The sequence below is a fragment of the Ornithodoros turicata genome, chromosome 4, assembly GCF_037126465.1.
Source record: "Ornithodoros turicata isolate Travis chromosome 4, ASM3712646v1, whole genome shotgun sequence".
Classification (NCBI taxonomy): Eukaryota; Metazoa; Arthropoda; class Arachnida; order Ixodida; family Argasidae; genus Ornithodoros; species Ornithodoros turicata.
Genome location: NC_088204.1, coordinates 70,572,090 through 70,584,987, shown reverse-complemented (window position 1 = coordinate 70,584,987; position 12,898 = coordinate 70,572,090). Strand labels below are relative to the sequence as shown.

General features: G+C 45.1%; 1 protein-coding gene across 1 annotated transcript in view; it reads left to right on the top strand.

Moving 5' to 3' along the window:
* LOC135391809 (baculoviral IAP repeat-containing protein 2-like) overlaps positions 1 to 12,898 on the top strand; it is a 74,830-nt gene that overhangs the window by 38,732 nt on the left and 23,200 nt on the right. The window contains exons 5-9 of the mRNA XM_064622280.1: positions 1,853 to 1,909; positions 4,244 to 4,418; positions 6,876 to 7,093; positions 10,157 to 10,329; positions 11,206 to 11,429. Of these exons, the coding sequence (XP_064478350.1) occupies positions 1,853 to 1,909; positions 4,244 to 4,418; positions 6,876 to 7,093; positions 10,157 to 10,329; positions 11,206 to 11,429 (847 nt within the window). The remainder of the gene's footprint in view (positions 1 to 1,852; positions 1,910 to 4,243; positions 4,419 to 6,875; positions 7,094 to 10,156; positions 10,330 to 11,205; positions 11,430 to 12,898) is intronic.

The following is a 12,898-nucleotide window of genomic DNA, read 5'->3' as shown; positions in this document are numbered from 1 at the left end:
AAAAGTAGGTAGATCTCATGATAAATCTGTAGGTGTGGCAAAACTGCTCGTAACTGCCCGCCAGACAGGCAGCCCGCGAAACAATGCGCTTTTGAAACTTTGCCAACCAATAGCGGAGCGCGCAATGTGCTTCGGCCAATGGGTATCAACTATGATACCTGACGGAGATTTACCACGTGTTTATGACGTGCAAGCATTTTTTTAGAGCCGTGAAGAGGGCGAGCTATGGGGGCCTGGTCGAGCCGTCTGAGAGCAAGCGGGTTGTTTGAGCGAAATCACGCGTCCTACAACTAATGCGCATGCGCGACAGCCCGAACGGACGTTTCATAGTGCTAAAATGCCGCTGGTTGCTGTAATGATAACGAAACTACGGCAGGTCAAGCAAAAAACACAATGTTTGATAGGAATGGATGGCTATTCTGTAAAGCTAGGTGATTTCAAGTAGCTGCAAGCAGTGTAAATTGCTCTGGCGTATGTCCGTCACCGCCTCGAAAGTGTTTCGCTGCTTTGTATTCTCTGAGCGGGTTGGAAATTGATCGTTCACAGAATATTATGATCCCAACGAAGGCTTCTGAGGAATGTGGGCAAGCGTATGCTTGTCCCATCCTACAGTTGGCATTACAGGAATGTTTGGCATTCGCAGTTTCGTGGGACTGCTTGTGTCTTTCAGCAAGGCGGGCGTAGTACCTGATTGGCAATGCCGCCTTCTTTCTTTCTTTTTTTTTTTCGATCATATGAACGTGGATCAATTAGACCCGCAGAAACAAAAAAGCAAAAATCAGACAAAAGTAACATCAGTGGTGAATATTATACAGTATAATGCTTTACACGGACTCCCCGTTGGTGTTATCAGAGAAATGTTGGCAAACATTGGCGCAAAATGGGCTTGCCAATATGGGCAACCCATATTGGTCCAATATGGAGCCTGGTTGCACTTCCGATATTGGTCCAATATTGGCAGCCCACATTGGACCAATATTGGCGTGCTGCTTGGGGATGTACGAGGGAGAAAACAATCGTGAAATAACCCCATTGCGCATCAGGGAATGCCCACTTTCTGTGCATGATGATCGCTGCGAGCTGATATAAGTAGGCTGTTGGATTTACGATTCTCCGAGGTAATTATTATAATAAATTTTGTCAAACAAAAGAGAAAAGAAGAAGAATATCTTACTTAACATTACAGAAATTAACTTTTAAAAAAAAAAACAGTTGTTTCGTCTCCCGTGCGTGTTATTGTAAAAACAGAGTTATTGTCAGACAGACACGAGTTGTTGTTCGGGGAGTGGAAAGCAGAGGCGCATTGAGGTTACGCTCCATAGCCGTGGCATAGCGGTGTCAGTTGTAATTACCGAATATGAACCGGGCCACCATGTTTTGCACCGTTTCTATTCAGTTCGAGATTGTGCTCTGATCAGTATTCCACACAGAGCGGCATATTCCAACTTTGGACGCACCAGTGATTTGATGGACTGTCATTGAGACTAACTGTGTGCTGTGTCATGGTGCGACATAATCTTTTTCCTTCACGCCAAACCCCCAGAGCGCGTTATCCTCTCTATCTTTACATCACAACACGTGACCTATACACGTGACCCATATCTGCAAAACATTACACGAGTTCTAAAATTATCTCATTTTCCTCGCATTGTTTTCAGAAGTCCAACGATTCCGTCATTATTATTATTATTTCGGAGAAGCTTGGTTCATAACCATCTTATCAGGGATGAAACTCACTAATCACAACATTGCGATCGTGTGATCGAAAACAAGTGATTTCCTATATGTGTCACGTCAATACTTGGGTTTATATCGTATTAGATCCCACTTTTTATTCGTCACGTTTGTGCAGATGCCGCCACCGACGATGTGTGGCTGAAAGGAGGCCGCAACCACGCCACTTACAAAGGTAATGAAATGTTAACCTTTAATTCATGTTAATCTTAAACCTGGATAGATCAGATACTAAACATTTTGTAAATACTACAAAGGCAGCAAATGAATTGAATATCTCACGTGCGTGGTATATTAACTGAAAAATATCACAGGTAATAACCTTCACGGCTGGTGCTTTCAGTCGCGATAATACGGATTTGGTGTTCTCGAAATCCTGTCTTCAAGGAATGAAACATGTAACAGGTGGATCATTCATTATGTCACGAGGGACCAGCGGCATGGCCGAGTGGGCTAAGACTTCGGCTAGTTGGTGGTAGCCAAGGTCGTGCTGAAGACTGGGAGGTGGTGGGTTCGAATCCTACCGCCGGCTGTGCCGTCTGAGTTTTCCCATGGGTTTTCCGAAGGCTTTACAGACGAATGTTAGCACAGTTCCCCTTGAAGTCGGCCCAGGACGCACACTAACCCCCCACTCCTTCCTGTTGTCCTCTGTCCACTTCTGGACGCCGCTCATAGCCACAGTTGCTTCGCGGCGCTAACACGAAATAAAACAAAAAGATGTCACGGGGAGCGCACTTTATTCCATCTCTCATATTCGGAAGGAAATTTTATCATGTCACCATGCGGAAACCGTCAACAGTGTCGATCGACGCGTGCAATTCGCATTACATGCTTTACGCTAGCCAAGCTAGAAATAGCTTTTTGTTCCGGCTCCACCACCATGTGGAAATAAATCATTATTACATTCGGTGCTCTCTCTCTCTCTCTGATGTGTGGTCTGTGGTACCAAGATGGTAACACAAAGTGAACACTTAGCGAGAGGCAAGACGCTAACAGTGAAGTCTGAACGATTAAGGAAAACAACGCGCCTAGCCCTGGGACTGCCTCGCAAAATTCATCGAGTAGTCGCCTCAGGAATTCGTTGAACGTATCACGCTGTCGAATAATCTAAACACTTGTTGTTCACTTCGCTGTTTACTTTCATTTCCCCTTTTATTGTTCACTGTAATGGAGCACGTTGGGAACCCTACACCCTCCCCTAGGCCGTTCCCTATTCCTTCGTATTCCCTACACCACCTAACGCCCCTCCCCCCTCCTACATGGTCAGCAACGCCCCCTAGCATTTCTTTTTTACCGGTGTACACCCCTACAGGGGTTCCCTTGCTATTTGAGCTTTCGACACCTGTCGGCAATGATATGTTAAGCTCTTATGACGTAACTAGCATATAATGACCTCACTGCCTCCCCCAACGTTTTTTCTTTTTTTTTTTTTTTACAACAATGCTCCGTGCGAGGGATCCTGGATAAACCACTGAACTGCGCGTAGGTATTGCTTGGGTCACATCCATCCGTCCAATGTAAACCTAATGGTCTAGCAACAACTGAAACGTAGCAGTCGTTGCAAAAGCCAGACAGCGGCTCGGTTGCCGATCTCTCCTTGTGGCTTGCGTTGCGTTCGTCTGTTTGTCTGTTTCAGTCTCAGAACAGTTATTTTCCATCCTGCTAATACTAACAACTGAATAACACCAGATGATTTCAGCATTTCTACGAGCCGTATCTGTTTTATCCTCCTTTACTGTCCCGAAATGTTCGTTGGTAAACTGTTTGTTACACATCATCGCATATTTCGTGATTCGCTTCCTAACCCCGAATATGACACGTCGAACGTTTCGTTGTGTCTTGTCCTTCGGGAAGGCATGGATGCGAATTCCGGGTTCAGTGCAATATGTACCGCACTCGTGCAGCGCCCCGTTGTTACGATTGGGGTTTTCAACGCCTTCCATATCTCTATATTGAACGTCTAGAGGTAATCTGATGCATTGTTGCAAGGGCTTGCTATCATGCGCGACACTGCGACAACGAACAATTTTTGCACAATCACTTCGAACGCTGCACAGATCTAACGCGCCATCCACACTATAGTTGAAGCGTCCGCAGCGCCACCCATAAGTCGTTCGTGTCGACAATAGGCTTAAGTCATGAGGTAACACGCACGAAGTAACCATTGATGAATGTGATAGAAATGAGTTCCACTATACATATATAGATAGAAAAGCACAACAACAACAAGGAAAACTCTTAGAAGGGTAGAAAGTTCAAGGAACCAGTTTGGAAGTATGAAGTGTTTAGTGCCGCCGATATTTCGAGAAAGACTGTTCAGTCTGAGCCTGAACAGTCTCTGTTCGAAATATTGACGGCTCCTGTCCTGGGGCACTTCCCTTCACACAAGGAAAACACTTGCTAGTTATCCTGTTTAATCAAACATGTGCTGCAGTTCGGCTACTGTTCTTATTCTGGGTACGTACTGAATATGAAAGTTGCGTTAAAATTGGTTCGCATATTCCAATAGACGTAACCATGGATTTCTGGAATTGGATACACCACGCTATGCTGGATAAAGCAGGGCTAGCCCTTAGCCACGAAACAGGGTCAACGCAACTGCATCGTGACCACGTCACCAAAGATTATTCTAACCGGGATTCCCCCAAGCTGCACATATCCACACCAAACAGAGACCAAATCACGTGAGTATCATCCTTCCTCAGACACTTTGTTTCCAACTTCAGAGCTTGAGGGAAAGAAAAAGGCATGATTTCTTTGATGATTTGATAAGTGGTTCTCTGTGATGAACATGCAGTGACACATAGATGACGTCTTGTATATATGTTACCGTCGTTGCCCCTGATATGGACTGCACTTTTAATTATAAACCTTGACCGACAGCACCCATCCTCACATACGCACACGCGCACATTATCATAGTCCTCATATAGCCTATTTGTTTGGATTCTCCTATTCATAAGAGGAAAAAATAAAATGAAGAGCTTGATGAAATGTAGAGCTCAAACGTTGAAACTGATCGTCGGGCATGTACCGTAAACAGGAACTCTACTGTATCTGAGAAAATGAACCCACGACCCTAGAGTCAAAATAACCTGCCTGTGCCGGTCCTCGTGCTCTCGAAATTAAGAAATGATATCACAGATACCGTCCCATGTAGCCAAACGTGGGATAGCAAATGTCTAATGGACGTCTAAATTTAGACCAGTGACGTGTCTCGTAGATATGTCCCAATAGTCCTAATGACTAGGGAGTTCTTGTAGCCTTCCTCTGGCATAGCTAAGGTTACGCCACCTAGACGTCTCAACTTAGACATCCAATGTCTTACCCTATCCTAACTCTCGACTTTTTATATACCAGACCAAGGCGCCTTCTAGCCCTGCACTAGCCATCTAGGATTATACCTTCATTAGCCTTTACTTAGACCACCCTAAAAGTTTCTCTGTATATGTGTACTAGCCGTTTCAGAAGTCTGTGCTGTGCTGTGTGTGTAAAAGAAACACTCTGTAGCTCACACAAGAAGCACCTTTTGGCAAAAATTTTCTTTCAAAGCTACTACAACATTGCAAAAGTGACTAGCTTACGCACTTTACGTTTGCGCAGTACTGTGACAAGACAGTAATGGTACAGGCGCTTCTCAAGGGCTAGACAATGACTAGATTGTAATGTAATATCACCAATATGTGTGTTTATATGCGTTTATATATGTGCGTTATATGTTTTAGTGCGTTCATTGACATGTTGCAACCAAACCAAGTTCGAACTTGCGAAACACACAGTCTACCCCTATATAGAAGCGAGCGGGTCTCACATGAGTGCGCGCGATTTCGTGCGATGAGCATCTCTTCTTTCCTTGCTTGCAGAGCAGCAAAGGCTCCAACGAAAGGCGAAATTATTATTATTATTATATTATTATTATATATTATAATTATATTATATTATTATTATTATGTTGCACCGAACCGATATGTTGCACCCTCTCTCCGTTGTCATTGTACCTGAAAACGCGAAGGCGCGGAAAAGTATTCCTCAGGCGCAAACTTCGTGATTGTGAATTTTGCGTCCAGCTAAGTTGCTAAACCAAAACCCAACCACCATGAAACCACAGTTATTGTAAAAGACGTAAGGCGTCATCACCTTTCTCAAAACAATATTCTCTGAAATGAAGCTCTCTAAGACGTTCCTCGCTAAACTGCATGAAGGGCTCCTGTGAACGTATGAACGCTGAAGTTTCCATCTCCTTAACGAACCCTGAGACTGAGGAAAACACATAAACACAAGTCTCAGGGTTTGTTATCGAGATCTGTTATCACCTGCTCGCCTGCTTTTTAGCCGCTCTTTAAGTTTCGATGTTGTTTTTCTGTAACTACAAGATGACTCATTACCCAAGATTCAATAATTAACATTTAATTAGGGGATTTCGCGCAAAAGCGAGATGGCAGATTGAGAGCAAGGATGGCGGGGGTATCAGGTATCATAGTTGCAATCCATTTCATGTCTAAACAACGCGTGCGTTGAAATATACATACCCGAATTCTGATATACAAATGAGCCGCAACCGAAACTGCGGCGACTGGAGACGCAGGGAAAACAGCGCCGGTTTCATGTGAGAGGGTCACGCGATTTGGGGCGATGGAGATGATTGGGGTAGGTGCCGCTCAGCTGGCCAGAAAAAGCGCTTTCCGACCCAGATAAGCCTTCGTTGGCGAGGGTGATGTGCTCCTCAGCCGGCACTGTTTCGGTTTCGGTTAATTTGCATACCGAAATTCGGCGACGAATATTTCACAGTACGCACACTTTTTTTTATTTTAGAAAGATCAAATGTATTTCAATCAGGACTGAATCCCATTCTCGCTTGCAACTGATTGTCGCTTTTGTCGCTGTCCCTTTTGTCGCTTTTGTCGCTGAAGTACCGTAACTGAAGCGTTCATTAATGAATGTCGAGTAATTGGTTACCTTGTAGTTACATAGTCTCTTCCAGATGATGTCCAACTAGCCGTAGAACTCAACTGCAAAAAAATATCTATGCTGCTCCCATAGCTTCTTTATTTAAAAAATAAATACTTAAAAAAAAACTGTGTATGAGCTTCTCTGCGTTTTCCACGTAACGCTAGGTTGACGCAAAACAATTCATTTTTCAGATGCGCGAGGCCTCGCAAAGTTGACTCCAACACAACGATTGACGCAATTGACAACCACACGTTACTAGAGAATGAATTGAACTCGTTCCTAGAACGCTGTCCAGCGAAGTGGATGGAGTGGAGCGACTTGAATAAGCGCCTAAAGAGCTACGAAACTGCGCCCGACATGCTCAAGAGGAAACGAGATGTATTTGCTGGCATTGGGCTATACTTTGCGGGTAAAGCATTCGTTCGGACGCATTGTACTCCGCATATTCTACTCACATAGTACACCCTGATGCACTGGTTGTGACTCGGAGGGCACATGGGCCCACAGGAATCAATCACAGACGTATTTAAAGTTATGGGCGGAGTCGACCTATAGGAGCCTAGATGTATTCCTTTTCGTGGGCGACCATGCGCTATTTATTTGATACATTTATTTGTTTGCCGTACTATAGATAACGTGCGACACTTAAAGGGACTATCGCATCCCTTGCGGTCGATTCCGAAACTACAGCATATTCTATTGCTCATTCATCGCCGATAATGACGATGACAATCCGGCGCGACTTAGAGGAGTCGTTTCTGTTGGAACTTGATGCTTGGTAAGAGCGGGCGTGGTGATGTTGAGAGCATTCCGGAATTCCCTCTGTAAGCGTCACTTGGACAAGGCCAACCAGTGAACGCCATTTGGCGCGGAAAGCCAATCAGGGAGCGGCAGAGGGACCTTGGCGTCTGATAACCGGGCGGGGGTGATGGCATCTGTAAGTCGCGGAGAAGTCGGAGATGAGCTCGAGAAATGATGTTTCTGGTTGCGGTCGGGCGTGCTTATACCGGGTGTTTCAGTTAAATCCCCGGGCTAAATAATTCCCGAACGGGTGCACCAATCCACGAACTTTCTTTTTTACAAGTATCTGTCCGATACCACCTACAAGCTGCACACCGTGTGAATGAGTGGGAGGCGCTCATTATTAAAATAAAAATGCAAATGAGTTTCGTAAAAAAGCGTAACTTCTCAAGCAGGGCGCTGTCGGCATTAAAATGGGTACTACCCCTTTTGAGACCTTCAATGGACACCTTTTAGAGAAAAATCTGCCACCGAAGCGGGTCATTTGTCGCAGTAATTAATTGGTTTCGGTTTACGTATTTTTGTCGCGGCTGGTTGCGGCGCAGCGCAAAAGGACGCTCTTTCACTCCCTTATCAATCAATAAATTACGTCCTTACATGAATGAATTAGACCAATGAATTACACCAATGAAATACGCCCTCTTGCGGTTCGCCGCGACCAGCCGCGACAAAAATACGTAAACCGAAACCAATTAATTACTGCAACAAATGACCCGCTTCGGTGGCAGATTTTTCTCTAAAAGGTGTCCACTGAAGGTCCCAAAAGGGGTAGTACCCATTTTAATGCCGACAGCGCCCTGCTTTAGAAGATACGCTTTTTGACGAAACTCATTTGCATTTTTATTTTAATAATGAGCGCCTCCCACTCATTCACACGGTGTGCAGCTTGTAGGTGGTATCTGACAGATACTTGTAAAAAAGAAAGTTCGTGGATTGGTGCACCCGTTCGCGAATTATGTAGCCCGGGGGTTTAACTGAAACACCCGGTACAGTCAAAAGCGTTACACCGTGTTCCACGGAACATGGTCGCATCGGCGCTGGGAAGGGGCGTGTCTGACATGGTCGTTATAATCTAGTAGGTCGCGGCTCAGACATCGAGCTTTCTTTTCGAGATGCATGGTGATTCGGCGTGAATCCCATGATCCCAGGATCCCGCTTGACGCGTAAGAGGCCGTATAACTGCAAACACACAATCCATGCATGATCCTCTAATTTTGATGACTCGCGGCTTACATGTGTGAAGTAACGCTTCGTGGGCTTCGTGGATCATGTAGAACCAGCTCCCGTGGTGTAGTAATAGGCAGGGAAGGATAACGGACGTATTTTCGTTGCCGTTTCCATTTTCGTTAATGCTATATTTTCGTTTCTGTTATCCGTTTCTGATACCAGCTTTTACTTTTCGTTTCCGTTACGTTTCAGTTACTGTTTCCGGTAACTGAACGGCTGTTACAGAGCTGCGGGGGGACAGCCCGTCTGGCTCTGTCAGCACCCTGTTTTGCCCAAGTGCTGCTTCGGTGTCACGAGTACACACTACACAAATAAGTTTACGTCGTTGGGATGCGCACATCTTGCTAGATTTCGTAGAAAAATGTAGGAACATGCCTTCAGTCTTCATTCAGTCTTCTATCTTCAGTCGCTCTGAGTCCAGCAACCCAAGATGAGCGTAACCTTCATCCAATGTCGCATTCATAGGCGGACACTCTCAGTAGGAAACAATACTGCAATAGCCACAGTGAAATGAAGAAATTAAAAAAAGTAAATAAAACAATAAAAATCATATGCTGTCATCCCATGCTATGGTGCAATAGAATGCATGGAGTCCATGTTATGTAAGTCTCATGCCTTGATGTCATGTAGGTAGGTAATGTCACGAGTGGGCAAGCGAGTGACGCACCCTCGATATCCAGTATTGCGCTTTGGTTCCATGCTGTCGTGTAGTATTCAGAGCATTGCAGGGAATGAAGTCATCAAAATACAAAAAGAAAATGAAAAGTCACTAAAATGTAATCGCACAACAGTAATAGCCGTTACCCGAATTCAATACCGGACGATAATTTTCGTTTCCGTTTCTGTTGTTGGAGGACAGTGGTATGCGTTTCCGTTTCCGTTATCGTTACCATCTCCAATTTCGGTAATATACCGTTTCTGTTTCTGTTTCCGTTACCATTACCGTTACCCTTCCCTGGTAATAAGCACGTTCGCTTTCCACGCCAAGAGTGGGAGGGGACGCTTGTTCAAATCGCCGCACCGGCTGTGTGTTGTCTGATGTTCACCCTTGGTTTTCCTGCATACTCTATGGACGAATGTCGTCACAGTTCACTCTGAAGTCGTCCCAGGACGCATACTAACCCTTATCGCCCACTCTTTCTCGCAGTCTTCCCATCTCTCCACGTTTATGCGCCGCTTATGGCCTCAGTTGCTTCGCGGCACTAGCACGGAATTCTAAAAAACATCCTGTACGAGCGCAGGTTCGATGTACCACTTCGTAAAAAATGTGGAGAGAAAATACCTTTTGGTATAATTCCGTTGCTGGTTTTCTTTCTTGGGAAGCGTAAATTATTTATAGTGAATGGTTATTACAATTATTCGTGAAGTAATTAACGTTAATTAATTTTTAGTGAGAATACCTAATGGAAAATATTGCATGTTTTAAAACATGCTCTTGTTTCAGAAAATGTAACCACTTGTTTCCACTGCGGGGGTTGCCATGGCGACTGGACAGACGCTGAAGAACCGTTTGTTGAACACTGCCGGTGGTATCCTCAATGTCGGCTAATTCGTATCCTGGCGGGTGATGACATTGTAAACTACATCACAGGACAACACGAGGATCACATGAACATGGTGAGCAAACATTTCTTATCTAGCTAATGTGACCTATCGTTGAATAAATCATAACACAAACTGAATGGCTAAATAAATAAAAATCTCAAACGGAATGTCTCAGTGTTTGAAGTAATATGGTGTCCAGTGTTTTTGGATGTTCCTTCATGTCTGCTGGTGTAGGCATAGGGGAACTTCCGGAACGATACCATTCACGTGTGCCTAATTCCATTTTAAATCGACTCTCTGATTTGTTTCACGCACCGTCGAACCTTTTTTTTTTTTTTCATTCAATGTCACAAACTATCAATTTCACACTTTGGTTGATTTAGAATGAAGTTACCCATGTGTCTAAACGAGAAAGATGAAAAACGAATGGTGGTTTTAGTTGAATTTTTAATCGCGCGAAAGCAACAAAGGCCGTGGTGGTTTTAGTGGAGCAGTTAGTACCGTTTCTATTTATGTTTTCTTACTGTTAACTGTTCCACTTTTCTTTTTTAGAGAGAGAGTACTATTTTTTTAGATGGCATGTGGGCAAGCTTTCGCTTGTCCCATCCTACAGTTAGCAATACTACCAATATCCAAGTTGTGGAATTGGACTCAGGAGGGGGGGGGAGGGATATGTTTATTAAAGTTAAAGAAAGGAAACTTGGACTCGGCTTAGAAAGGCAGCAACGTGGTGGAATGTGGTTGCCTAGACACGTCTTCACAGAGACGCGGGACTAGACACGAGAAGCACTGGCTTCCCATGCCGAAATGCTACGGCACGGAGTGGCGAAATGAATTCATGAACCATCACATCGCTGATCACTATGTTTGTCTCGGGACATAAAGCGCTTGGTTATTCTGATGTACAGACATGTTCATTTTCCAAGTTCGTGGCGATGTTTTCTGCAGCTCGTAAGACGTGGACGACAAGAAGCCGAAGAGCGGCATAAAGCACTTGTAGAAGATCTTTTTACTGGCGAAGATCTTCGGTTTTATGAACAAAATGGTATCATGGAGGAAGTCCTGCACCTCGCAGCAGCCTCTCTGGACCATCATGGGCACGTAACCATGGACGACGTCATTCATGAAATGTCCAAGCTGTGCCAACTAAACCTGGATAGAGACTGGAGAACGTAAGCTTCACATTTATTGAAAACGTTTCGCTTCGATGTGGCAGCAAATTAAAATAGAATAGAAACACCGCATACTCGAAACTAAACGCACAATATATTGGACAGTAACTGTTCGGGGGTCGGATTCACAAAGAGCTCGTGCGACGGAATCTGTCGTATCTCCGTCGCACGGGAAAGTTACGACGAAGTTTAGATTCACGAAGGGCGCGCGTCGCAAAATCTTCGCAGCCTACGGCGGAATCCTGCGAGAGCTCCCGAGCAGTCTTACGAAGAAAGATGGCGGCGTTATTTGGCAGCGGTGGATTTGGTGACGGGAAACAAAGACTTCGTAATACGCGCTAACGTATTGAACTTTACCACAGAACCTTCGAGACCATCCCCGAAGTGACATTGAGGCACTTTTTTGCTTGGTAACCTTCAACAAATGCTTCAGCTTTGTGCTCCGTAAAATAGGCTCGCAGGGATTTTTCAGGCATCCCCTACATCCCGCTAAGACACCCCCAACACCCCTCCAAATTGTTTGCAAGAAAGGCAAAAGAAGTCATAAAAGCTGCAAAACTGGGTGCCGCACACCGCTTACAAAACACCCTCACCCGCCTCCTCCCCGAACATACTGGGAATATATTTGTTGTGTCATCCAACGCGTTTCGCCTGTGATTCCATGGCATCCATTATGGCTGCCGAAAGACCGAGAGCACGTCCAGTAACAAAGCATTTGGGGACGAACAACTTTGTCTTCTAACGGGACGAGACTTATTGGTGCGATTACAAATTTTCGTCATCGATACCATAGCGAAAACATTGTCTCGCACCCTTTGCCTGTTTCTCTCGCAGGTGCACGTGACAGAAAGCGAGCAACTTCCTCTTCCTCGTCAAAGGGGGTACCCTCTCCACTACGATAGCTTTGTGAATCGCGCTTACGACGCCGTCGTACGCCCGTCGCAGGCTACGACGTCTTAGCGCATCTTAGCGTAACTTACGATAGCGTTTGTGAATCCGACCTCTGAGGCTGAAACACGCGAAGACACCACAAGTTTCAAGGTACTTAAGAAGATGAAAAGATAGAAAATGGCAGCCGTCGTAAAAAGCTGGAAGAGTATAGTTCTGTTCATGCATTCGTACGATGAACACCAACAAAGAAATCGTGCTAATCAAAGTGGGCGTAACAAAAACACAGCCACACAAACTTTGCTCTCCGTTGTGAAGTTCGAATGGGCCATACCGATGCAGACAATGGCGGTCTGAGGAGAGCCGTGTGAACGTACCGCCAGGTGCGCTACCACGCAGAAACCCGCATAACAGAAGTGCTCGTTCATGGGGGGCCTTCATTTCGGTTTCTGCGCCCGGGTCGCAGCCACAGTGGTAGCAACTCTGCAGCTGGACGCAACTCTGCGGAAACCGCCGTACCCCATTCGGAATGGACGGAGAGCAGAGCTTGTGTGGCTATGGTTTTGTTGCGCAGAGTTTGG